Source organism: Micropterus dolomieu, linkage group LG08 (assembly GCF_021292245.1).
Source record: "Micropterus dolomieu isolate WLL.071019.BEF.003 ecotype Adirondacks linkage group LG08, ASM2129224v1, whole genome shotgun sequence".
Lineage (NCBI taxonomy): Eukaryota > Metazoa > Chordata > Actinopteri > Centrarchiformes > Centrarchidae > Micropterus > Micropterus dolomieu.
Window position 1 is genome coordinate 13,996,507 of NC_060157.1, and position 26,995 is coordinate 14,023,501.

Genomic DNA, 26,995 nt, shown 5'->3' on the forward strand with positions numbered 1-26,995 from the left:
ATTCCCTGGAAAGTCAAATTCAAATACAACAACACAACATGGAAATTCAACATCAAGATGAGCAGGGTGTCTATAATTGCAAACTCCACACTCTAAATCTAGCTGCATTATTTATTTATCAACTGGTGTTTACCTTCAGTGAAGTGGTTGTGCGCCTTCGGTGGCTTTAACAACAGTAGAGTCAGTAGGCTCCTCAGTGCCCACACGTACTGCAGCTATTTATATCTCCCACTATAAATATCAGATCACGGGGTCTTCACAGGCAGCACCTAGCTTTGACCCACTGAGCACAACTGCCACCGCTCAGCTCGTATGCACATTTACTCGTAACAGAGGCCATTATTAAAAAAAAACAGCGGCATGACCTGCCATAATAAGAAAGCTTTTGGATTTGATTTCAGATTTATTAAATTGTATTATAATTTGTGCTATCTATTATGCACATGCCACAAATAGTATTATTACTTGCATCTTAAACACTGATGCTGAGATTTCTCTTACTTACATACTGTATATGAGTTAGTGTAAATATATTTCCATATGTCATATATCAAGTTGAGTTTTCTTCACTTTTTATTCAGTGATCAGAAAACGTTTGTTTTCCTCATATTGTTGCTGTACTCTTTTGTGTACTAGAGAACAGCAAAGTATGTGTACTAAAGATGATAGCCTGCACATAGCTTGTTATCATCCGTATCAGATCACAGTGAGGAACCAAGAGACAAACAGATGACAAACGGAGGCAAGTTGGCATTGACAAAAAGAAAGAAGCCCTTAACAGGAAAGTTTTTGAATGTGCAGAATATTTACACTGATAAGTAACACAAGATCGAGCTTTTACAGCAGCACCAGTTCAACATTAAAGTTCTCATTACAAGCCATCTGTTTTAAATTTTGGTTTGCGGCGCCACATTGCTGGTACACTACATGCCTGCATGTGTGTTCCAAAAGCAATGTTACACAGTTACCGGCTTGATGCCAGGAAAGGACTGGTTTGTGAATTGGTTTAAAAACTCCAAAGGCATAAGTGGAGTTAGAGACTGTTTAAAAGTTGCTGTACACTGTGCAGATTATGTACTTTGGACCTACATGGGGAATGAACTAGTAAGTTGTGTGCAGAGATGAAATAAGAGGCTGTTTGCAATATATTTCTATGGTTTGTTGAAAGTAATAAAACCAATGAAGTGCACTTTTTTGTTTTGGAATCAACTCAGGACTTGGTTTGGGCTGAAATATGTATGTTGTCATATTGAAATCACCTCTACATAGCTACGCACAAATATGGTCTAACCATAGTTTAGAAACACATACTCCCTAGTTGGTCACAGATGTTATGTTTAATTTTGCATTGTGAAGGAACAGAGAATCAAAATACAGTTTCTTTAAGAGTTCGTTGTCTGATTTCAGTCATCAAGCTGGCAGAGCATGGCCACACCGCGCTTGATCCAGTGTTCAGGGCGCCTGCTAGTGGCCAACATCATGGAAATGACAAAATTGGTGGAGTGGCCTGTGGTAGAGAGGGTGCCCTTCCTCTCACTGGTCTTGTAGAGAGGACACTCAAACAGCTTCTGTGGCTGATCGAAGTTCTTCTTTTGAGCTACATGGAAGAGAAGGAAGAAATTAAAAAAATAGGAAGCAGAGTGATGATTAGAGAAAAAAACAGCAATAAGGTAGCAAGAATATAATGTTTATATAATAAATTTATATAATATAATGTTTGAAATAGACATAAACACAAATGGCTTATATGTCAACCACATGGTAGTGTACAAAGTAAAGTAAAACTTACTGGGTTTTATCCAAATGATAGGCACCACATCAAATAGGACTTTGGGGTGCTGCTCGGCCAGAGCTCCGCTAGTGATATGGAGACAAACAATAGTTAAGGTTTATCAAGTCTCCTTGCACTTCACCATTATTATGATAGATAATTATTTTTCTAAAGATAATTCTAGTTTGAAAATCTACCTTCCTCTGTCCCATCGAGCTCCATCCAGAAACAATCCGTTAACGTAAACACCATCCTCAGGCGATGTCTCTGACTCATAAATAGGAAGAACCTGTAAGATCAAATCACGAAAACAAAACCACAGATCAGTATACTCTTAGGGGTTGTGAGAAGATATTTGAGGTGCCGATAGAGAGATTACGAAGACTGTCTTTTGACCTCAAAATCAAAGCCTAGCAGGTCAATGGGGATATGGTATTTCCTGGCGTAGTTCTGCATAGCCCCAGTTAGGAAGGCCTGGGTGAAGAAGAAGCCGGACAGCCAGAACACGTTGGGTTTACTGGTATCGTACCAGTCCTGCAAAGTAAAGAGAGAAACTATAAGTGGAGTAGCAAACTCAACAAAGCAGCCAGTTAATCAGAGTTAGCTCATCCGAATGATCTTTATTAAGCAGTCTCACCTGCAAAAACTTGAGCCTTGAGAGAAAGTCTGTAATGTAGCTTCCCAGAGGCTTCAGGCTAGGGTAAGAGCGCTTGGCCCATTTCTCTGGGACCTTGCCCACTGTCAAACTGCCTGCAACCGCCTCCAGCTCTGCATCCATCACCACCAAACCCTTAATGGCCTTCAACAAGTTCTGCAAACTCACACGGATCGTACTGCACAGCCTAAGAGAGAGCAACAATAGCAGTTAAGTCATATAAAATAACAGTTAAGTCATAGGCTCTATATCTTAAAGTTACTTATTGAGCTGTTTGTTCATACGTGTTGTAACGCTCCATCTCTTGGACAAGCACAGTGTTCATACTCTCCTTGTAGAGCACCGGGAACTTCGAGAGGGCTAATTCTGTGTCAAAATTAGTTGGCAGCTGGGGGAAATAAGCAAATCCGCTGGTTAAAAATATACAAAGCATTGCATGCAGATTATAATCAAGGTAAAAGAAACACCAACAGAGATGTACACTTTACTGGAAAGCTATACTGGCACTCATGCCATGTTTATTTCCTTCCAAAAAATTAAACCCAATCTTTAAAATGTGTTTGGTAAATTCTAATACTATACGATTAAAAGGATGGAAAAATCACATGTAAAAGTTTCTTGTCTAACCTCTATAATCTCTATCACTCTCTTTAGATATCTCACATTAGATAAACAAAAACATATTCTATAATAACAAGACTGTGAGGATGTACTTAGGCACAACAGTGCTTTGAACTAAAAGCTAACGTCAGCATGCTAACAGGCTCACAATGATAATGCTATGTAATAAACATGCTGATATAGCATGTATAGCATAATGTTTACCATGTTTTCCATCATAGTTTAGCGTGTTATCATGCTAACATGTACTAATTAGCAATGAATGCAAAGTACAGCTGAGGCTAATGGGAATGTCATTTGATATGCAATAAAACAAATTTGACCTGATGATGGTGCCAGTTGAAAAGTAAGAAGTACAGAGATACATTTTTAAAAAGTCTGGTGGTGCTAGAGGGAAATTCTGGGGATCGCCAAAATCAGTAGTATTCATCTTCTGGCGAACCATGAATGCCTGTACAAACTTTCATGGCAATTCATATGATATTGTTAGGATATTTCATTCTGGACCAAAGTGGTGGATCCCAAGACCCATGCTGCTAGCCTGGTTAAATATTGCTAAATGAAGAAAAGGTTTGATCACTTTTTACCTTAGTAAGGATGTCATTCGTTATGTCGTACAGCGTGTTGTCACTCCTGGAGCTAGCCCCTCTCTTAGCTCCTCCACCCTGGGTGAGCAGCAGGGAATCAAACAGCAGCTTTGTCTGCTGGAGATCTTTAGAAATGTCTACATTTTCATGCATCCCAAACACCTCTGGATGCTGGCTGAAGGGAAGGTCCTAGAACACACCAAAAGTATTGATACTCAGTTGGATGTCATTATATAGAAAGAAAACAAATACATATTTATCCTGTTCATGTGTGTTACGTTAAGTGGCGTTACCTTGATAAATTCAATGTAGTCCTCGTAAATAGATTTAGGTGGGGCATAGTATTCGCCACTAGGTGAGAAAGGGTAGCGAGGTTTCTCAATGATGTCCTGGTTGTAGAAGTCAGCCAAGATGGTCATCAGGAGCCGCCTATCCCAGTCGTCCGTCACACGGCCACCGTAGTTACACTCCCCGGTCAGGTAAGTTATGGCCTCGAAGGGCACCTCATCATATTCATTCACAAACAGCTAAAGAGAAAAACAAATTAAATGCATCTTAAGATTCTTGTGATGTAGAAAAATGGCCACTGAAACTGTGACTAAATACCTGTAGCTGTCTGATGCTTATACGTAGGTCAGACTCATTGAAGCCATAGGGAATATTCCAGCCCAGTGGACCAAACTTCTTCCTCTCCTGAACAAGAGCATGGAAGAAGCACAGTCCATACAAGAGCTTCTCCCAAACCTAGTGGAGAAATCAAAGAGTAAGAGTATGTCATTCATACGAAAGACTTATTAAGATCAATAAATGTGGATACCCGTCACTTACAAAAAAAATAACCTTCCCCCCAACTCACCAGCTCCTTATTGGGGCAGTTAGTGAAGAAGTTTGAGTCAGAAATAGGATCTGACAAGTAGGACTGTAGCAGGTTGAGTCGGAGTCCTGTAGGAGGCTCGTTTGTCATTTTTACTCCATTCTGCAGGATGGTCACTGGAAACTGATAAATAAAAGAGAAATTATGTTTTTTAATAATTTTTATATATTTTTATACACATATGAAAATGCACTGAGCTTTACCTTGGATGAAGGGTAGCTTGTGAGCCAAAGGCGGAAGCCTGGGTGGCATGTTGCTGGACTGAAGTCCTCACAGATTTTCTCAAGCATGGACATCCAGGAAACAGCCAGGTGACAGTTCTGCAAACACACCCACGTCCCATGCTGCATGGCTGTGTATATCATTTTGGCAGCGATGGGTCCCTGGCCCTGCCCCAGAGAGATGGACTGGAACTTGGCGCCACCCATGTTCTGGTCACTGGCAAACTTCAGTAAGCCTGTGGAGGGATACTGTTATTTGAAATGATTTTCAGGGCTAGCATTATGTGGAACCTTGACAGTCAACCATTGATAATGTAGTAGTACTGTACTACTTACTAGCCATGGGATCAGCTCCTGGAGACAGCACAAACACGAGCGGGATGGTGGAGTTGGAGTCCAGGTAGCTCTTACTAAGGTCAAAGGCTGGGGGCTGGACAAAATTCTTCCCCAGTTTGCCAGACACGTATTTAGTGACAGCTGGCACTATCTTATCAGGCCTGAGACAGCGAACAATGATCATCGTCTGCAGCTCATTGAGTTTTTCACACCATGGAGCGGGCAGGGGAACGTTCCACGGCTCTTTGCTGTCATAAATAGGCTTGAAGTCTCCTGGGCTTTTGATGAAAGCTTCTCTGTGGAACAAACAACACTTAGATTTACTACATTAGCCAAAAGGAATGTATAATGACAAACAGGACAGTGGAGTAATAGATACAAGTGATAAAAAAGCATCTTTGGTTGAGTGAGTGATGCGTTTTACTTTATTCCTTGAAAGCCAGGCAGTTCACTGGCTCTACAGAACTCATCCCAGCTCTTGTCCTGTAACCAGCTGGGGTCGGGGTTAGCAATGGTGTTCCGCAGGCCCACTCCTCCGGTCAGAAAGAACATAAAGTCGGAGTATTTAATCTCCTCTTTGGCTCTGGATGGAAACATAGCACAGATAGCACAATTTAACATTCACATAGTATATCTTCACATGGAAATCAAATTTTAAGAATCTAATTCATTCCTCTGTAGCTTTAAGACTCACAGGAGCAGATTGCAGCAGAGGAGAAAGGAAAAGAGGAGTTTGTCCCTCTCGAACAAAGAGCGGCAGACGTTACAGTACAGGTTATAGGTGAAGTGATCAATGAGGTATCGAAGCCTCCTGTCTAGGATCTTGGACTTGTTACTGAAAAAATAAAAGACAAAACACAGGAACCTCCAGATGAACACAGACCAAGTTCCACAAGGCTATGCTAAAGGTTCATGCCAGATGATCACAGTGTGGAGGTTGCTCTTTCAGTAAGAATTTCAAAATGTAGCTGAATCTTTGCTGACAAAGTCGCTTGCCACTAGTTGGTGCCACTTTGGTCAAATATGCTTAGAGTACAATGAAACATATTTGTAATGTCCCCAGTTGATTCTAATGATGTTATAGCACAAAAAGTTTCCTAGATTAACTAAATTGCTAAAGCTAAAGCTGCTCCACAAGTTAAGAAAAGTTACATTTGAGCCTTCCCACAGGAGTAGAGACAAGAACTCCTTCATGTGCATCACTCACCTGTCTTGAATAGAGTTAATGTAGAGGTTGACAAACCAGCTGAGAGAGTACTGGTACATAGGGTCTATGTTGGTCAGATCAGCAATGCTGAAGAACAGGATGGAGGAGTGCTTGGCAATAGCTCGGTAACCCTCTCTAGACTCTGCTATCTTGATCTCTGTTTTCTCTGCAATCTGGGAAATTTGTGAACAGTGGGAAGTTAGATTACATAGTTACATTAGATAGTATCAGACTTATCAGACTTATCATATTCACTATCCAGGTCTCGTTTTTATTTGTGCATTGTCCACACCTGCTGTTTCTTGGTAATCTCATTGGACATGATCTTTGCAGAGTCTAGAATCTGAATGGCACTCTCATCCTCCAGGATATTTCCCTCAGAGGACTGCAGTGTCTCCAGGATCTTGTCCTCGATTTCCTTAAGCTGCCTCTTATTGTCAGCTGACTGCAGGATTAGTGCATTCCTCTCCTCTTCAAGTTCTGGCCTGTATAGCAGATAAAGCAGAAACACTGTTTCCAGGAAGTGATAAAAAATAGGATTTCTGAGGTATCTCAATGTGACAATTTTCTGAGCGCTACCTCTCCTTTGCAACCACAATGCCCAGAAGCTGGTCCTCCAAGCCCTCTGGGGTGATCATGAAATTGAGCAGGGAGACCTTAGTGGCCAGTTCTGGTAGATAGTGCGGGTTCCTCAGCTTAGTGGTGATGTAGAAACGGAAATCGCAGGAGTACTCAATCACACTCTCCCCCAGCCTGATGCAATCCACACCGCCTGGGTGAAACAAAAAATGACTTTTTGAGTTTCTGTTTTAAATTCAAATCTCAATTGCCTTGTAGAGCTGCCATCTCACATTCGCAACACCTTGTTTGAAGATTTGCTTGAGCAGTAGTGGTTCCAGTGAGGGGTCCAGCTCCTCTCCTACATTTTCCAGCAGCAAAGGCGTTCCAAATTGAATACAGTTTTCCAAAGTTCTCATGTAGTCCCCGTCTGTTAGCTTGATTACACTCAGGTTGCTGTCTTTCTCTGAATTCTTCACCCACTTATTGGCCTGACCCTGGGGGTCAATCATCAAGGGCCTACAAGAACACAGACATGGATGAGGATGAGATGAATCTTGAATGATTCAGTGGAAAGAAGCGGAAGATTTAATTTCAGCAACACAGACTCACCATCTGCGTGAATTACTGACAATGACACCATTGTCAATAGAGAAAGAATCGCTGGGAAGGCCTGCGATGTTCCAAGCCCTGATCTTAATGGGATCTCCAAGGGTTTTACTGAGAGAGAAGTCATCTGATGATGGAATGCTCTTAGACTAGAGATATTAAGGTAGGAGATAATAAGGATAAGAAGCAATTAAATATGTCTGAATTCAAAGACAGTGACTAAAAATGTACTTTTCACCAACAGGCCAGAAAGAGTTGAGAAAACATATAACCTCATTACTGGATTAACTGACCATAATTTCCAAATGGCTATAAATAAAACAAATTGGAATGAATTTATAGCTGGGAGGAATGTAGAGGAAGACAACGAGTTATAAACACAATTCAGAGTATAGCACAAAAGTTCACAAAGACATCCCAAGGTAAGAAAAAGAGTAAAAAGAACTGTCTACCATGGTTGAGTACAGACTTACTGAAACTGATAGAGATCGTGTACTAAAACATTTTCTGGTTTAAATTGCAAATTGATAGACAAAATTTACAATGTTATGTAACAGGGTTACTCGAGAATTAAGAAAGGCTAAAGCAAACTTTTTTATTAGTATTATTCATTCTAGAGTCTAGAGGTACTATACTAAACAAATCTGGGAGCATATTAAGAAATTAATTGGTATAAATAACAGTGGATCATCAAAGCAACTACAGTTAAAGCTACATGGTAAAATATCTGAGGATCCCTTTGAAATGGCTGAAGCCTTTAAAAGATACTTTAAAGACTCTGTAGATGAGATTACTCAAAGTTTTACTGAAACAGATGATAACATTTTAGTGGACTGTCAGTTCCAAACTTCCAAACCCCAATTCTGTATAAGTAACATCTCCAAGCAAGAGGTAGTAAGGATAACTAAAACACTTAAGACTTCCAAAGCTAAGGACTGCTACGGCATGGACTCTATAATGCTCAAGTTGTTAAAGGACTGTTTAGCTCCATCCATTACAAATACCTCTCAATATCTCAAGTGATTTTTCCAAACACATGGAAAACTGCTATTGTGTCACCAATTCTTAAAGCAGGAGATCCCCAGATTATCAGTAACTACAGACCTCAGTACAGACATCAGTATTTTGCCTGTTGTATCCAAGGTGATGGAGAAGTGGGTTTCAGAGCTAATAGTCTTTTATTTAAACAACAGTGACTTTAGCCTGCATCCTATGCAATTTGGTTTTAGAGCTCACCATTCAAGAGAGACTGCTACCCTTTTCTTTCTGGAAAACATTAAATCCATGATGGATTGTCTTTTGTCAGTCTTTTTAATCTCTCATTATGTTTTGCCTATGTTGTGTGCTCATATGTTGTTTGTTACTTATTGTTGTGTGTTGTATCTGTCTTATTACTATTTTGTATATATTGTTATTACTTGTGGACTGCAATAAGTCATTTTATGTCATTTTAAATCTTCATTTCAGGTTGCCTTCATAATAACTGGCCAGGGACAACAGATGAAAATTAGCCTGTTGAGTTAACTCTGGCTCATTTACAGTTACTTTACTGTTAATTAATGAGCACTGTCCCTGTCAAATAAACAAATAAATGAAATGAAATGAAAAAAAATAAAAAAAGTATAAGAATCGGAGGACTGTTACTTTGCAGAGTTTGGTCCATGACTTGGTGCAATCCTGTCTGAAGCCAGCAGTGAAGGCCCCCAAGTATGCGATGACACCAGCGGAGATGAGAACATCTCCAGTCAAGTTGTCATACGTGCTCTGCAGGTCATCTGCTGCTTTAGACCATCTAAAGACAGAAATTCATTCAGCCAGTGGCATATTGTGAGGATCTTTGCATTAAATAATAACAGAATATTTATAGGCTTAATCCTAACCTGGTCTTCTCTCCGCCCAGACCACCTATGAGTTTCTCAGCCCTCTCCAACTTCCTGGCACACAAATCCACCTGGAACTCCAGCTGGGCCTTCTCTTCTGTCTTCTCCGTGAAGGTTTTCTGGAGGGCAGCCAAACGGTCCTCGACCTCCTTTAGCTCAGCTCTCTTCCGGTCCAGCAGGGCCATGGTAGCAGCCAGGGACTCCTGTGCCTCTGCGAGATTGGCCTTCTTAGGAGCCACAACCTAAAACCAAAGAGAGTGGTGGAGATCAAAGAATAAGTGGACGTATATATTATCAGGACAAGTCAAGAAAAAAAATATATGAAAAGCCAGAAACACTGTACCTTTGCCACCCTGTCATACACCTCCATTGCTTGGATCCACTTGCACAAGCCCTCTGCTGCAGAGGAGGCCTTTGCTACTATACTGGGGTCAAAGTCAGGATTAGTCATGTACTCACTACGGATTTTTTGCATCACAGGGACCTGCAGTGAAGAAACAGAGGAGTTAGTCACAGCAAAATACAAGTGTTAAACGTTAAATAATAAATTAAGAACATAGTTTTCCTGACACTCACAGGAATATTGTCCTTGTCATATTCTTTAAGATCTCGTAAAAAGTTCATATCACCCAGTAGCTTCTTGCTAGGACCCCAGTAGTCCAAAACCTAAACAATACAAGAAAACATGTTACTTTGTGATATAAGTGGAAGTTTAAATGTTAAACTGTTTTTAAGGGCTGAAAATAAGTAGCAGAAAATTGGGATTATGCAAACCTTTTTTCCAGTCCCAGCTGGGTCTGCTATCTTATCTGGCTTTATGTCCTTCATCACACACACAGCTGACATCACCAGCTTCACCCCTGAAGGAGGATTTTTCATCGACTTCACAATTGTGACATCAGAGGGCTGAAACGAAACAGGCAGCTCAATTTACTCAACTGTCTGAACTGCCATGGTCTGAGCGGCTGAACTTACAGTGCAGTGGAGCAGTGCAGTTGAAGGGTGCTAACCTTCAAAGTGTTCAAGGCTGAGAGAGCAGCCTCGAGGGCAGGGATGGCCTCAGCCAAGTCACTTTCACACTCATTCTTCAGAGCCTGAGCCTCATTGGCTTTTATAGTTGCAGCCTCCTCGTCAACACGCACAACTTTACTTTTGGCTTCAACCTCTACAGACTCCACTTCAATCACCTGAAAGTCACCAAATTGCTCAATTACATTCAGTATATTTACATATACTGGTCGATGTTGAAGGTGAATATGTGATGTGAGATTTATTCACCTTCATCATTTTGTTGTTGTCTATCTTTGCCTGTTCCAGTTTGGGCTGCAGGTCTACAAGTTCCTTCTTCATCTCACCAACCTGCAGAGAAACAGCGTTAACCTCTTAATGGCAATTTTCGCAAATTCGCATCACACTGCTTCCATTCAGACTGCAGCCGAGATAGCGTATGAATCTCCCCAATGCCTGTTTGTGCATATTCAATAAGTACCTAGGAAAATTTTGCAAGCACTGGTTTCTTATTGATGTCTGTTGTTGCTAATTTGCATCATACCTACATCATACCTGAATTTATTTCTTTTCTATGTTCTACAGACAAATTAACAATCTCCTCTTAATTTAGAATCAGCTTGAATGCAAATATAATTGTAAATTAATTCGACATCAAGGGGTTAAAATGAGTTATACAAAGGTCTGCTGAAATTTAAAATTCCGGTACAAATTGCGCAGCATATACCTGAGATTCAGCGAAGGCTAGCTGATCCAGACCATTAGTATACCTCTGTTTTGCTTTCATGACAGTGTCTCTTTTCTGAGTAAGTAGCAGACGGAAAGCTGCAATCAGCTCCAGGTAGGATGTCGGTGTCACATAATTATGACGACCTAGCTCAAAGAGGAATCTGCAATGACAACAATGACAAAACAGTGTAATTAAGGGCTTATAAATGTACTTAACCTTTGAATATACAAGTTATAAATGACCGCACGCTATACCTCTCTGAGAGCTGTTTTGCAGAGGTATGGAAAGTTTTGCAGATGGGTACGACCTCTTGCCTCTCATTTTCACTCATCTCCAGTGACTCCAGGAAGGAGTTGGCTACTCGCTCAAGAGCCTCATCTGGCCATGGCTGTCAGGGCAGAGATATGAAAGGATAGTGAGGATAGGAACAAAGACAAGTGCATGAAAAAACAGACTGACACTGTTAAGAATAATGATATCATGTCTCTTGTTTTTTTTATCCCTTTTCTTTCTTTTGATGTTATCTCTTGCCCATGGGTGACTAACTGTCTAGTTGACTGACACACAGACACATCCATAGACAGATTTAGTGTTTTCTGTGTCTATCACATGCAGTATATTTGAATTATATAATTGTATTTATATTAAAATACAAATTACAAGCGATCCCGCCACTCCTAACGCCTATACAGTACCTCGAACCAGTCAATTGTACAGCAGTTGATAAGAGATGGAAATTGGCGCAGACGATTTCGAAAGGCATCTCCAATAGGACTGAAGGCCACAACAATGTGCAGGTTCTCTCTACAGCGTGCCACAAAGAAGGCAAACAGAGTCAAAGGACTCAACTCCAAATTCTTATTACCAGCCTGGGCAATGGGACGTACTGTCTGGAGAAAGAGAGATGAAGTAAGAGTAACATTAAACATAAATGAATATGGCCTTTATACAAGGTATACATTGCTGTACAAGGGTATACATACAGTTTGTGACAGCTTACCTCCATGATCTCTTGCTTCTCATCTATGGCAAACAAATTGGGCACCTCCCCCGTGTTCAGGACACTGTCCACGTCCTCCAGAAAGGCCTCGTCTTTGATCTGAGCGTCAGTTAGCAAGAACACCGTCTTCTGACCTTTCACCCCAGCATTTTTCAGCAGCATCTAAAGTCAAAAAAAGACAAGGTGTTCCACAACCATTTGAAAATGCAAATGAATCACAAGCAGAGATCAAACATACATGTAATGCATCAGAATTAAAGGACACAGAAGCATAAACCATAACGCTGACCTTGAGGTCGTCTCTCCATTCAGTTATGCCATAACTCTTGGAGATCTCAGGCTGGAACATGGTCATGTGCGCCATGGATGTGGCCAGGCGGGTGATGGACTGGCGTCCGCTGCCTCCCACTCCCACTAACAGGGCATTGCCTCCTGGCTGCTTCAACACACGGCTGATACGGGACAGGTGCTCCAGGACATAGCTACATAACGCAGACAGTTAAACAAGTTTCCATTCAAAGACAGAGTTATGAAAACATAATTTCATTAACTTACTGCACAAAAGATCATGTCATTTAGGTGTGTTCATTCTGAAAATCTTTTTTTTACGATGACATTTTCAAATTTAATACCAAATAGCTTAAGAATGACAAACAGCTTAAGACCAATATTTTTGCAGAGCATGTAGTTGAATTTACTCATTGACATCAAAGCTGTTTACCGGAAGATGACGAGGTTCATACGATTCTTGTGCATCTGGTTGTATTCGTCAAGACATGACTCCACCACTTGAGCAAAGCTTTCCATTGAGGGCACCTCAGCGTACAGGCGCTCATCACCCTCCAGGTCAGGGTTCATGTAGTCACCAAACAGCAGATTCCGCACATCTTCCTCAACCAGCTGAGAAAGGAAGCAAAATTATTGCACAAATATAATAAACATATAGATTGTCCTATTCCTTTCTTATGTACACATTTTGTATTAGAAGAGCTCACATACAGTTATGTCAAGTAGAAAATATTATTATTAATTAATATTAATTAAATCTTATTTAGATCCTGGGCAGCATGGAGTGACAACAGGTCAAAGCAGTTTCTCTTCTTTCTTGCATAAAAGACTCTGAAACACAATAATAGTAAAGCACGTGACACAACAACAATTATAACTGACTCTCAACTTACTTTACTGCCTTGTTTCAGGTGATCAAACACCTGGTCAAAGGACTCTTTAAAGTGATCTTTGAGGACGCTGTTCATCAGTTGGTAGAGCCACGCTCGATCTTTGTCATCCACCAGACGGTCATAGTAGACGCGGAAGACCTCATGGACAAACAAGCGTATCATAGTGCGTTTATTGTCCAGGGACTCCTTCTTCAGCAGCAGGCAGCCTTGGATAACACGTGAGAAGTCCCGCAGGTTGAAGGTGTAATGAGACTTGGCTGGAGTTGGAAGCAGGTTCTCCATTGCTTTCTTATAAACCTTTAGGAATTAAATGCATACAAGCAAAGCGTTAAAGCAATTGAGAAGACAAGATATGATTGATAAGATCCTTTTACACATGAAAAACACATTTATCCATCTCATTTGAACAGCTCATGTGACATCAGTGTGTTTTGAGGGGGACTCACTTCCATTGTAGCTGTCACTATTTGGTTGCCGACAGTGAAATAATCAGGTGGGAATTGATTGTTTTTGAGATAGAAGGCAACCACGTTGGAGAAGATGCGAACCATGGTGTCATCACTGAAGGCATTAATGCTAAAAATGTTGAAGTGTCGCAGGAAGCGGGATGTCACAGCATTCCTCCCACCACCAGGGGGGCCCATAGCTGAGATGAGCTGGAGGTCGACAAGAGCGATCCTGGAGGTATCCTTCAGGTCATACCTGCCAGGGCATAATGGATAAGGTTTGTCTGTTAACTGAACAATGCTTAAGCGCTCCTGTCAACACTGTTTATTGTTTTTTTTTTTGTAATATACAGAACACCACAACAATATAAAAAGAAAACAATGAAGTGCCTAAGCTTCTCCAATGCAAGTGTTTGTCCTCTTCTTTCATTATTCTCTTGTTTGGACATGAAATTGGCATCTAATAGTGGACGGGTCATACCAGTTTCCATGGTCTATATACTGTCGAAGAAGCTCCACAGGAGGCTGTGCTCCAAACTGTTCCAGTGCAGGCATGTTCATGTCATCTACAAAGATGACACACTTCTTTCCCATGGGTGGCCCAAACACTCCCTTCCTTCTCTTGTCTAACCTAGACATGATGATGTTCTGGAGGATAAATACAGAATAAAGTATTTAAAATTAATCTAATAAAAAAAATTAATTCTGCAAGGACATTCTTTCATCCATGGTTTCGTAAACGCTGACCTGAGTTTGGTTGGCGCTAGTGCGAGCTGAAAAATTAATAAAGAAGGGTAGATAGCGGTCTTTGTCCAGATTGTTCATCAACTTGTCCTTCACATACACTGACTTCCCAGTGCCAGTAGGACCAACAAACAGGACAGGCCTAAGCAGAGAAACAGAGGAAAGGTTTTGTACAAAAAAAAATCTTTATTGTCAGATGAAATGTAAATAAATCCAGGGTAAAATAAAATGAGATATACCCTATAGAAACAAGTGTATATTGCACAGGTAGTCATAAATAAGACAGTAATAAACTTTTAACATTTGTGTGTATCAGTGCCACTGTGACCCCCTAGAATACTAACACTCCGTAGCTGATGCAGAGGTCCATGAGGTAGGTGTAGCGAACTGTGTCTATGGTGGGAACAATGATCTCTTGCACTTTGGTGTTTTTGTCCCCCAGGTTGACATTCTTGATGGCATCGTTCCAGTGAACCCAGCGGCCTTTTCCTTTAAACTGTTTAAGAGATTACAGTATGATTTACTGATTTAAACAAAAGTGAAACACCTCTGACTGATGCACTTTCACAATACCTCATAGAAGTAGTCATACACCAGGCCTTTCTCATCCATTGGACACTCCCATTTCCCCACAGAAGCAGGGATAGGATGTTTGTCTGTCTTTCCTGACAAAGTCTCCCTGAAGAAATCACTAAACTTTTCTCTGCTGTCTGGGTCACAGGTGCCACCCACAGACCACACAAGCGAGAAGGTAAAAGCTGCCTGCAATCATAAAGGAAGAGAAGGTGAGGGGTCAGGCAAATATAGAATTGAACTGAAATGGAAAGTGCAAATACAAACACACTGAACCTTGGAGGTACAAATGTTTGCAAGTTGCAGCACCTATGCAAGAGTTTTTAATAAATAAGGGTATAATATAATTCTAAATGATAAATGATTCAGTCTTTATACCAAGATCCAGGAGCGAAGATTTTTATCCCCAGGATCTGTCTTTACAGGTTCAGTGAGCAGCGTCTCAAACAGTCGACACAAGGACACCACGGTGTTACTGTTGCTAGTGGAAACAACTTCCTGTAAGTAAAATCATATTCCAGTATGACAAAACGTCTGTATTGTAAATATAAATAAACGTAAACTTTTAATGTTCTCCAGATAACTGTGTCTGGACTGTTCTGAGCCCTGGGGTCACTTACTCTGCAATGTTTACGCAGCATCCTGTGGGAAGGCGGCAGGAGCCAGTGGAAAAGCTCCAGCAGCAGGGAGCGGTTGTCCGGCATCCGCAGAGCATCAGGAAGAGTGTTTATCCAGGAGATCACTAAGGGCTCCCAGCCCAACTGAGACGGTTCCATGTAGATCATACCACATCGACTGACTGTGGCAGGCTGCATTGGAGGAAAAAAACAAACCAAAAAATACCTACTGAATGTTGTTCAACATCTTGGTGCACGCTGGTGAATTATTCCCTTAGTGCTAAATGGTGACCATTTACAAATTAGCAGTTGTTCATTTTTAAGATAGGATAATCAAATAAACTGTTTCATCAATTCCCAACATCCAACTCACTGAGGCCTGTGATAGATCCATTGCTTCAAAAATCAGACTCATCTGATTGGACATCTGGATGATCTCCCCACTCATCAGGCACAACTGTGGAGGAAGAGTAAAGTAAAAAATATCTTACTCAAGTATATGAAAAACAATTATATAAATATGAAACATTTTTGCTATGTATTACGTACCTTTTTGTTGTCATCCAGCACAGTGTTCATGCTCTCAATCCACAGTGTATCGATGGGACCATCAAACACCACCCATTTACGGTCTGGAGTGTCAGCCGATGCAAACTCACGAAATGTGTTGGCCACAATCCCATCTGTCCACTAATATTGAGGAAAAACAAAATGTAAAATAACTAAGAGGAAGAAAGAAAGGAGAGGCCAGCTGTATTCACCGGTCTACATCAATATTGTAAATACTGCATAAGGGGATCCAAAGCACAGGTCTACCTCATGAGAAACTAGGTCAAACTGTCCAAAGAGCTGTCCCATGGTGATGGACTTTGGGTTCAATGTCCTGAAGATGATCTTCTCCTCCTCACCGTACCCTCTCTCATTCATGAGAGTTAGTGTGTCAGCTAGAACGTGTAGCACTTTGGTCTTCCCAGCAAAAGGCTCTCCCACCAGCATGAACCTAACACAAAAAAGGAATATCTTTACACAATATCATGTTTCAAATATTTCCTACAATACATGTCCTGATGATATGGCAACAGTGAAATTGAAATACAACATACCCATGCCTGACTATCATCATCTCGTATGTCTGGATTATCTTCTGTAAGAAGACCTGTGTTGGCTGTACATTGTGATTTTTACAGCACTCTTCAGCAGCCTCCAGAAACAGCTGTCAAGGATATGAAAAAGCACTGATTATAATATACAGAACAATAGTAATAAATAGTGTAGTATTGTTAGATATAGGATAAAAGAATAAGTAATGGCATCAACATATCTGACCTGATAGTCAGCCTCGGGAAGGGAGATGCCTGGGAACAAATCGCTGGTGATTCCATTGAACAGCGGAATATCATGGGAGAGAAACTTGGGCTCATTAACATCCTTTATGCTCCTCAGGAGCTGGACGTTACAACATGTGGAAAGAAGTGAAAGGGTCAAAAACTGCAAACCCACCGAGATTCTATGGTTAGGAAATGCATTAATTTCAGCACAAATACCAGTATGTCCTCATTCTCATCAGGATACTTGAGCTTGAGGTTTCCTGCAGCCACAAGTACAGCTTTGACAGCCCTCATGCCGTAATCATAATGGAATTGGGAGGAGAGCTGCTCTGAACAGAGCCTGTATGTCATCACAATCTTTACTGACAGTGGTTTGGCATTGAAGAAACCATATGAATACAGCGAGATCTCTGCTATCAGTGCGTAGTTTGGGACCATCATGGCCACTGTTCGGAACAACACCTGCACAGAGAAATGAAAGATAATTTTGTGTGTTACTGCCAATGCACCGCAATGCATAATTTGATGTTGGGCTCAAATGACATTGACATCATAAAGTAGAGTAGAAGTATATAGCCAATATATTCATATCGGATAGTGCCAACCCACAATGCCTGATAAAATATTTATTCAATGATTAAGACCTTGAGGTTGTCTGGGAGTTCTGAGCGTCCTGCATAGCCAGGGTTCATTGTGATGGACACAAAGCAGTTGGGATTGAGTTTGAGCATGGTCCCTTCGAAATCAAAGTACTCCAATTTTAGCTCGATGGCCCTCTGGATGCAGAGAACCTGCTGGGCCACTACAGACAACACCTCCAACTCAATACGGTTGAACTCATCAAAGCATGCCCATGCACCAGATGAAGCCAGACCTTTGAAAAACTAGGAGAGATTGCACCAAAATACATGTTAAAAAGGGATGCTTTTACATACGGCATCCAGAACATAATCCAAAATTTCCTGGAGGCGTTACTTTGCCCATAGCGAGGTAATCCAGTCCATCAGAACAGTTGAAGACCACACACTGCACAGCTAGAGCTTTGGCTAGGTCCTTGGTGGTTTCGGTCTTTCCTGTTCCAGCTGGACCTTCAGGCGCACCACCCAGATTCAGGTAGAAAGCCCCAATCTAAAACAAAGAGAGAGCTTTGGAATTGAATATTAAAATATCTGTTCACTCAGCAATAGCAATATTCTAATAAAAACGCATTCATGTTCAATTAGACTATTTTATTCAGATATTTTACCAGGGTTCTGTAGCATCTGTCAGTCAATGGAGTGATGACCAGTCGTGGTGAATTCCCCAGGTACTCATAGGCGTACTTAACATCACAATTGATTATACATACACGAACATTGTCATTGCTCCAGTAGTAACGAAGCTGGGCTAGCCATTGGAAGTCTGTTTCCTTTGATACACCTGTTAAAAACGGACACATTATTTTATTTTTAAAGAATATTTTCATAGGCATAGCTCTGCTACGGTCTACTCTTCATTCAGGGCCATGAGGTACCTTTCTCAATAAGTTCCATGACCACATCCCTGGCATGGACATCAATTGTGACCAGTGCTCCCAAAGTGGTCCGTGTTTGTTTGGCCAGTTTGCCTCTCACCAGCTCCACAATGTCCTTCAGTTGATTCTGGAGTTGCTGATAGTAGTTCTTTAGACCCTACAGAAAACAAAAACCCAAATTACTATTTCAGCCCAAGGTGGTACTGTTATGGTGTGTAGCTCATCAAATGAAATATCCAGGTCAGTTGGTCAGGAGTGCGACACATCACTGGTTTGTACCTCTACACTATGTATTAATGTGTACAGAACTATTATTAGAATGTAAGTTTTTCTTTCATTGGTGGATGACATTTTGATTCTAACTGGGAATCTTTCAAGACTGGAAGACTTGACTTATTTCAGAAGCGCCCCAAAAAGAAAAAGCCTAAAAACCTACATCAGCCCCTGCTCTGATAGCTTCATGAACCTCCAAGGTCCAGAAAATCTGGGAAGTGCAGAGCACCACCTGCCCAGGCCACTCCTTGACCCACTGGCTCCGTGCAGTGTCAGCGTAGGCCTGTCAATACAACCCAAATCGTTGATTCACATTTATGTTCACATTTAAGAGGAACCTCACATTGTCCAGATGCAGATTATGATCCATACACAACATGATGGTATAATAGTTAACAAAGCACAGTACTGTGTATTATTTAAGGTATGGGGAATAGTGATCTTACCACCCTGGACCGGGCTATTACATCTCTAACACTGCGAAGCATCACATCCTCCACCTGCACCAGCCACTTCTCAACAGCTCCTTTGGCTTCAGATGTGGAGATGTGCTGGATGAGCTGAACACGCTCCCCCTCACTACTGTACATGGCCTGGGCAAGAACAAAATGCAATTTAATAAAAGTTTACCAACCATAGTTTCATGTAGCAATAACAATATGTGTGACTGCCTTGCCTGAATATCCAGACTGGGTAGGAAGTCCAGTTTGGAAATACCCTCAAAGCACTTCTTCAGATGGGGCTGCACTCGCAGTGGGTCCTTGGTCTCGGATAGAATCTCCAGCATTTCATCATTGGACAAGAAGAAGAACCTGGAAGCGGCATTGGTAGCAAGTATCAAAAGCATTGATATTAACAAAAAATTGGACAAAAGAAACATGGAAAATTCTTGCTGTTTACCGTGGAAAAAAGAGACGCTTTTTCTCCAGATAGGCGTTCAATCCTTTCATGATGCTCTCCAGAAGGCTGTTAGAATCTTGCAGTTTTTCTAGCAAACCAGGCAGTGAGGTTGCTTGCAGAATCTACGATTAAACATCATCAGTTAACACAAACAATTCATCTTTCAGATGTTCTTTCTTTTTCAGAATAATGTGTTCACTGTAAACTTTTTTTTCAATGATTACCTTAGGGTCCTTCACGCAGTGTCTCATGACCTCTTTCCAGTTTTTGTTAACAGTTTGGAAGAGTCGCCCCTCTTCCGGAATCTGCTGCATGATATCTTGAGAAGAGAAGATGGGCTCCAGATAAAGCCACTGGGCCTGCACCTTTAGCCATTCATCAATGGTTTCCTGGATGCGAAGCAGACGCTCCTCCCATAGCTGAGGTCACAGAACAAACTGTTAAATCTCTGCAGGACTGGGTATATAGGCAAAGTTACTCCCACCTGGTAAAACTTGTGCATTTATTCATTATCATTAAGTGAATAAACGCTCCAAAACATCCAAAAGTTAACCTTAATCTCATTTTCGAAGGGTTTGATGAATGGTGAGCCCCTCATAGTCTGAGTCTTCACAATCTGGTCGTCTAGCATTGTCTGAATCTCATCCAAAGCAGTCAGGATGGACACTCCAGTCTCCCTGTAAGGTTGATGGTGGAAAGAAATGCCATCCCAAATATGCACCATAGTTTGCATAGCCTTCTCAAGAGAAAACTCCTGTAGAGACAAACACAACATTATAGTATTGATACAATGTTCACTACATCGATTAAGTAATAAGGTTTTAATCAAATTTCAAGAGTTCTCACTTTACTAGCAGCAGCGCTGATAGACTCAAACTCTTCCAGGTAGGGAGCAAGGTTTAGTTTGAGAACTTTGCGTAGTGTTGTACCAGAGTCAGGAGTGAGGTCATACCCCACTATCTCTGACATCTGGTTCCAGTGGCGATCTCTGATGCCTGGATTACACAAGATGGACACTACAGGGATATGATTCTGCAAGACACAAACACATACCACATGATGGTTTAACATCAACAAATTTCATCAACAAGCCCCCTTGAAATGACAGTTAGACACAATACCTTGAACTCTTTGATCTGCTCCATTACAGTGGAACACAAAAGTACTGTTGGGCTTTCCTGCTTCCTTGGATCGCCCTCACTAGGCCGTTGCATAGTCTTCTCAGCAATCTTCTCCATTTCTTGCTCAGCCTTATTCTGTTTCTGTTGGAATAACTTCAGCATCTTGAAGATCTCCCTAAAGAACTCATCTACTTTCACTTCCATGCTCTCGCCATCTAGGTCCTGGAAGGAACCGTCCATCCATCTATTCACAAAGAAGATAAAAGGTTATATTGGGAAGTGTTGCAATTAAAACACAACATGCACCAAACTGAAATCAGACCTCTTCTCCGTGCGCTGCCACTTTATTACAAGTCCAAACAGCTTCTGATATGGTTCAATACTGTCTTTGATGACCTCAACTTCTGGGTAAAATGTTTGGTCACAGTTGTAAAAGACTTCTTCTTTGTTAATGAAGTCGATCGTCTCCTCAGCATCCTGGAGAAGTTTCTGAACTGTTCGGACATCCGTTACATACTGCCCAAAAAATTATTGACGATAAGATAATTATTTTCCATTTGATGTAATTGTTGTATTGCAAGACAATCACAGTAAAATTAGGCTTTATGATGCTTCTGTAAAATTCTGATCACTACTTGCATTATACAGACACTGACAAGGCATTTTATTTAAGGTTCGGGTTTGTTTAAAGGGATCAGTTTGACATATTGCAAAAAGTGCTGATTCGCTTTCTTGCGCAGAGTTAAAAGAGAAGATCGACAACACTCACAAATATGCCTACTCAATATAAAGCCGGAGCCAGCTGGCGGTTAGCTTAGCATAGCATAAAGACTGGAATAGGGGGAAATAGCTAGCCTGGCTCTGACCAAAGGTAAGAAAACCTGTTTTCCCTTGTTCCAGTCATAATACTAAGCTAAGCTACCTGGCTGCTAGATGCTGCTTCATATTGACAAATATGAAAGTGGTATTATTCTTCCTATCTTACTGTTTGCAAAAAAGTGAATACTTGCATTTCCTAAAATGTCAACTATTTCTTCAAGGTTATCTGAAAGTGCTAATGACACTGTACCTGCTGCATCATGTCCAGCTCGGAGCAATGTGGGAACTCTTCTATCCTGCGTCCCAACTTCTCCAGCTGTACCATTAATCTTTCTCGTTTAGAAAACAGCTCCTGCTCCCCTTTCTCTTTGGCCATCTGCATCACCTGGAAAATAACATAGCTGTCCAGAATCAGATCATCCTTTAAAAACAACCAGGACATACTGTTGTTGGCAGACAGAAAAACATTACCTCATCACTGAGCTCAAAGACATTGAGGATATTCGGTGGCCAGAGAAAGATAGTCGAATTAAGCTCCAGATCTTCTGGCTCAATGATGTGAACATCCAGGAGGTAGATTATTCTACAGTAGGATTCCTGTCAGAATGTAAGAACACAATGTGGTAGTAAATTATGTCGAACTGATTACTGACATCAATATCCTTTAGCGTCAGATACAACAGGTAGAAGCAATCATATGGTTATTCACCTTTATTTTTTCATGAAGGTCTGCAATACCCTTTGTCTTAATGAAATTTATGTAATCAGTCATCTGAATCATTTCCTCTGTACTCTCTGGTACTTTCAGGGCCTTCTCTCTGATGGTTTCAAATTCTGAGCAGATCCTTTGAACAGACACGAAAAGGATTGTGAGATCAATCTGAGCATTTTAAACAAAGGGGGAAGTTTTGTTAAAGCACGTTACAAGAAGTGACTCACTGTAGATTTTGCTCACGGTGGCTGGTGATCAGTTTCTTCAGGAGTATTTCAGCATACTTTTGGGCTTTGTTGGCCAGCCCCTGTTTCAGCTCTTCACAGTCCAGATGGACCATTGTGAAGTGGGCTTTTGCTGGGAGGCTAACAATCTCCTTTGACAGAACACGAAACTCCTCCACTTGCTTTAAAAAGCAGTGAGATTACTCTTTGACAGACATACGAGAAACTGATAACGAGGCAAGAGTAGGTCTATAACAAATGCAGCATGAATTAAACTTTATGATTTGTTACCATAGTGTACTCGTCAAAAGAATGCTCTTCCTCCATGAACTTCTCCACTCTAGCCTGTGCAGCTCCACTGACTAGCCAGTCATAGTTGTCAACTGCAAAATAAACAGATAAGTCAGCAATAAATGGAATCAAGATCAATGGGGCAATGATAGGAAATTACTGGATTATGGACCATCACCATAGTTCTGGAAATGCTTGTCAGCTTCCTCTAAATTCTTGCATACAGAGGTTTTCAGAGTGACCTGAGCCCATGCACGGATGTGATCAGCCACCTTGGCATCCACAAATGAAGATGGGGCTTGCGCCAGCCATGACTGGACTGTCTGTACTTTCTGTGGATTCACGTCGAAGATATCAAAACCAGCTCAGAACACATTTTTACATGAAAAAAGTGCAATAAAGTTGTCATTATCCATTAAATGGCTATTAAACCTCACCTGCAGTGTATTTGTGATGACATTAAGAATCTGAAAAACAGCAGCTTCCAGATCTTGTAAGGTGGGATAAATTTCCATCTTTTCATCATCAAATGTCAAGGCCATACGAAAGATGGGCAAGAGGTGGTGGTTGCTTGGATCAAACAGACTGACAAACTCCTCTACACTGGTCTGAAGCAGGGATTTCAGCTGGGAATTTACAAAAGAAAAATTTCCATGAGTCTAAATTTATAAGCAAGGAGCATACATAAAAAGAAATCACAGTATCCATAAGTTTAATAAAACATATGCCATAATAAATGTACTAAAGCACTAAACAAATAATCAGTGATGGCTAATTGCTGACATGGTGTTTGCATGAAAAATTAACACAGAAGATCAGACTTCAATACAGCAGCCTATAAATGGACTTAAAGTACATGCATAATGTGAATAGATTATACATTACAATCTTTCCTGACCAATTTTACTATAATGCAACAATGAGTGAAATAACCTTAATTTAAATCAATCTAAATAACTAATTGTTCATTCTGACTCAAGTCAAAATAAAGTCAGCATTATCTCACCTGATTGGAGATGAGGGTGGATGCACACTCGTAGAAGGAATCTAGTTTCTCCTCTTTAACTCCCTTCAGCGTTTCATTACTTGTTAATAAGTGGATGACTTTAGGAAACCAGGTATTCATGATGCGGTCTTCTGTCCTCTTACACTCCACAGCTATTTTGTTCTGTAGGACCTTGCAATCCACAGGTCCTGAAGCCCTGAACCAGCAGAAAAAATTGAATCAAAAGGAAACATACCTTCACGCGAAATATCGTAGTTATGTGCTTATTTGTAGTCTTTCCTTACCTGCATCCTGAAAGATCAACGAGGACCAGCGGAGAAAATGTCATGTAGCCAATATCCAAGACAGTTTGCATTACAGGATGAAGAATGTGCAAATTTGCTTTTATCATCTTGCGGTTTCTGATAAATCTATCATGCCAAGGTTGGGAGAAATCAAGAGTTCTGCAAAAGATTTGGAAATGTATTTTACAAAAGTGAATTAAAAATAGAACAACTACTATTTAGTTATTGTGAATAAATCATTTGTGTACATTAGGAACTCACTTCGGTTGGGTAGCTGCCTGTTCTTCGGAGATATTGCCTTCTTTCTGTGGATTCTTTAGCACTGCATCCACTAAATGGAGTGAATATGGAATTAATAGAGACATGGTTCACCTGTACATCTAAATGTACTCTGCAGGCATAGACATATACATACACAAATAAATGGCATTACCTGTGTGCTTGACAATCACATTGTGGAAGTCGTCGCTGACTTCCTTGCAGAGCTCCTGTAGTAGTGTATTTGTCTCAGGGCTCTCTTTGAGTTTAGGCGGGACTCGGGCAACAATTGCATCCAACCACTGAGGCTGGATTGGAACGAACGGGCGGCTCTCCACACACCGCTTCAGGAACATGTAGTTCATCTGCAAAATAAAATAAGAGGCGTACATATAAAAAAGGTTTAGACTATTTGCAGGTCAAATTTAACAGTAAAAAGAAAACTTACCTTACGCTTCCGCCCCTCACTAAGCATCTGTAAACCAAGAATTCAAATAAACACATTGCGTTACAAAGTGCAATATTTGTATATAAATGTACATTTAAAATGTGTACATAGGTAGGTAGATAATTTTCATACAGAAGGTGGAAGCTGTGGCTCTGGTGACTGGTTAGGCACTGTCCCCCTCTCTTTGCTCTGTCTGTAAGCCTCCATTGCTCTAGACACCCTGTAATAATAACAATCTGTCACACTGCAGACACTGGGATCATTCTCCTATAGTTGTGGCTATCAATCACACTGAGTTACTGACAAAAGAGCTGACATAGGTGAGCTTAAAACATACAATAACATGTGGAGTTGCTCTTGTTGCACTTTCCTCCTCCTGTGCCTCAGCAGTTTCTTGCGAACAGTTATCTTCTCCGCGGTCTGTCCAGTCTCACCCCGCTCCTGCGGTCCTTCAATCGGGGGCAGGACTGGAAACTTTGACATACCCTTCATCGCTGTGGCTTTGAAAACTCCAGGAGAGGCAGCCATCTGTGGGAACAAGCCACTGAAAAGAACCATTAGCAATAATAACTAGAGGCTAAAATACAGCTTCTGTAGTTAAATTAACGCTGGGTTAACTTAGTTATGCTAACAGTTAACGTTAGTTATCTTGACACATTTGACCCCAAAAAAGCTAACGTTATGTCGTAGTATTAATCTAAATAGTTGGTTGCAGTGAATAACAACAGGCTAACGTAAGCTATTGGTTTACCTTTTCGTTCATTCGATATTTTCTCGCTTTGGTTAGTTGATTAACAGCTTATGTCAATGTAATCAATTTAGTCTCCAGCTTCGTTACCATGGAATCAGTAAACAGGGTCGGAGGGAGGCGGGGCTTGTCATGTTTATTCATGTCGCTAAACTTAGAGTGCACATGTATTCTGACCTTTATGGTAAATGCATTGAAATCCACATAGTGAACTGACAGGCAGGGTTTGCGACTTTCTCCACTTTCTCTGCCATTATTCTCACTTTCCAAAGAAGTGTTGCACATATAGGTATTGCAGTATGAAAGTCTTACCTGAAGAGAGACTGTGACATCTTAATTGTAAACTGTAAATAAATAAGTTCTGACAACAACTCCTACTTTTATATTCAGGACAAGGGGGGATATTTCACTGTCTTCAATGTGATTAATCCTAATCTGAACAACAGGAGTGAGACTTTTAATTTAATGCAGATGTAACACATGTATAACAGATAAAGAGAGAAGCAGAACAAAACATAAATAATTTAAAATATGTTAAAAGAAAAACAGAGGGTGCATGAGATAGTCCTAATTGGTTATTTGATGTTGAATTCAAGATGAAAAACCAGTAGGCTAGTTTCCAGTGGTGGAAATTAACTAAATTAATTTAATTTAAGTATTATACTCAAGTACAATTTTTAGGTAGGTATAGTATTTTCATTTTATGCTACTTTAAACGTTTACTCCATTACATTTCAAAAAGTAAAATGCTAATTAAATGGGTGTGATAATACACTTAGCTCACGAGATATTACGATGTACAATATTGGCTTCATGAGAACAAGACACAAAGATATTTTAACACTATTTTGAAAAATATTCAATGCTGAAATATCATTTTAGCAAATCTTTTGCACCAATTTATGACGGAAATGTTTTTATTTATATGAAGGGAAACCCAAAATTCAGGCGGCAGGTGACAATTAAAAAATTACAAAAACTATACATAAATAATGGAATATAAAGCAGTAATCAGCAGCTTGCTTTCTTTTAGCTTTAGTTACTTTTTTGGACAATGCACATTTGTTTCTTCTATATTTACATTGCACTGCATGTATTCTTTTGTGCAAATGTACAAAAAACATTTGTATCAAGTAGTTTCTTGTTGCAAGCTATTTTTCAGAACATTTTTAACAAATGTTTTCAGAAAAGTTATTTAGGACAAAATCAGCCATTTCAAAAGGTGCTAGGGACTTGTCTCCAGTGTTCTCAGTGTAAACACACCAATGCATTGATACATCAGTCTTAACAATCTAATAATGTGACAATAATATAACAGTGTTCTTTTCTGCATAAATCCTTTTTGTTTTTATACTACTAAAAACAATATATGAATGATTTTAAAAAGCGTTTTATGGCCACAAGGTCAGGTAATAAAAACTCAGTTAGTTGAAATAGACATACAATGCTTTT

General features: G+C 40.4%; 1 protein-coding gene across 3 annotated transcripts; it reads right to left on the reverse strand.

The window, feature by feature from the left end:
- Positions 1 to 1,318: 1,318 nt before the first annotated feature.
- dnah12 (dynein, axonemal, heavy chain 12) lies at positions 1,319 to 25,640 on the reverse strand. Of its 3 annotated transcripts, none has more exons than XM_046055870.1 (74): positions 25,547 to 25,640; positions 25,133 to 25,323; positions 24,928 to 25,015; positions 24,796 to 24,822; positions 24,523 to 24,712; positions 24,351 to 24,420; positions 24,090 to 24,248; positions 23,806 to 24,001; positions 23,237 to 23,425; positions 22,978 to 23,131; positions 22,800 to 22,891; positions 22,512 to 22,690; positions 22,282 to 22,417; positions 22,044 to 22,169; positions 21,823 to 21,957; positions 21,076 to 21,269; positions 20,754 to 20,997; positions 20,479 to 20,664; positions 20,186 to 20,386; positions 19,857 to 20,051; positions 19,633 to 19,754; positions 19,409 to 19,544; positions 19,179 to 19,325; positions 18,896 to 19,015; positions 18,460 to 18,616; positions 18,193 to 18,365; positions 17,922 to 18,074; positions 17,591 to 17,830; positions 17,163 to 17,408; positions 16,945 to 17,064; positions 16,722 to 16,831; positions 16,435 to 16,618; positions 16,168 to 16,308; positions 15,992 to 16,075; positions 15,622 to 15,810; positions 15,380 to 15,499; positions 15,002 to 15,190; positions 14,773 to 14,924; positions 14,432 to 14,570; positions 14,166 to 14,332; positions 13,685 to 13,940; positions 13,239 to 13,535; positions 12,779 to 12,957; positions 12,347 to 12,539; positions 12,058 to 12,219; positions 11,753 to 11,947; positions 11,312 to 11,445; positions 11,055 to 11,217; positions 10,598 to 10,678; positions 10,330 to 10,506; positions 10,094 to 10,225; positions 9,896 to 9,985; positions 9,663 to 9,803; positions 9,320 to 9,561; positions 9,084 to 9,231; positions 7,443 to 7,588; positions 7,135 to 7,349; positions 6,852 to 7,044; positions 6,565 to 6,757; positions 6,273 to 6,445; positions 5,760 to 5,900; positions 5,490 to 5,648; positions 5,066 to 5,361; positions 4,712 to 4,965; positions 4,491 to 4,631; positions 4,241 to 4,378; positions 3,928 to 4,161; positions 3,635 to 3,823; positions 2,711 to 2,814; positions 2,409 to 2,613; positions 2,168 to 2,305; positions 1,969 to 2,060; positions 1,790 to 1,857; positions 1,319 to 1,597 (listed from the first exon to the last, which is right to left on the reverse strand). In XM_046055870.1, the coding sequence occupies exons 1-74, from the start codon at positions 25,556 to 25,558 to the stop codon at positions 1,404 to 1,406; spliced, it is 11,916 nt and encodes a 3,971-aa protein (XP_045911826.1). In that variant the 5' UTR covers positions 25,559 to 25,640; the 3' UTR covers positions 1,319 to 1,403. The 3 variants fall into 3 exon arrangements, with proteins under 3 accessions (XP_045911826.1, XP_045911827.1, XP_045911829.1); XM_046055871.1 differs by having other exon boundaries at positions 25,133 to 25,339; positions 25,547 to 25,634; XM_046055873.1 differs by lacking the exons at positions 21,076 to 21,269; positions 22,044 to 22,169; positions 22,282 to 22,417; ... (10 more) ...; positions 25,133 to 25,323; positions 25,547 to 25,640 and having other exon boundaries at positions 21,823 to 21,947.
- Positions 25,641 to 26,995: the final 1,355 nt, after the last annotated feature.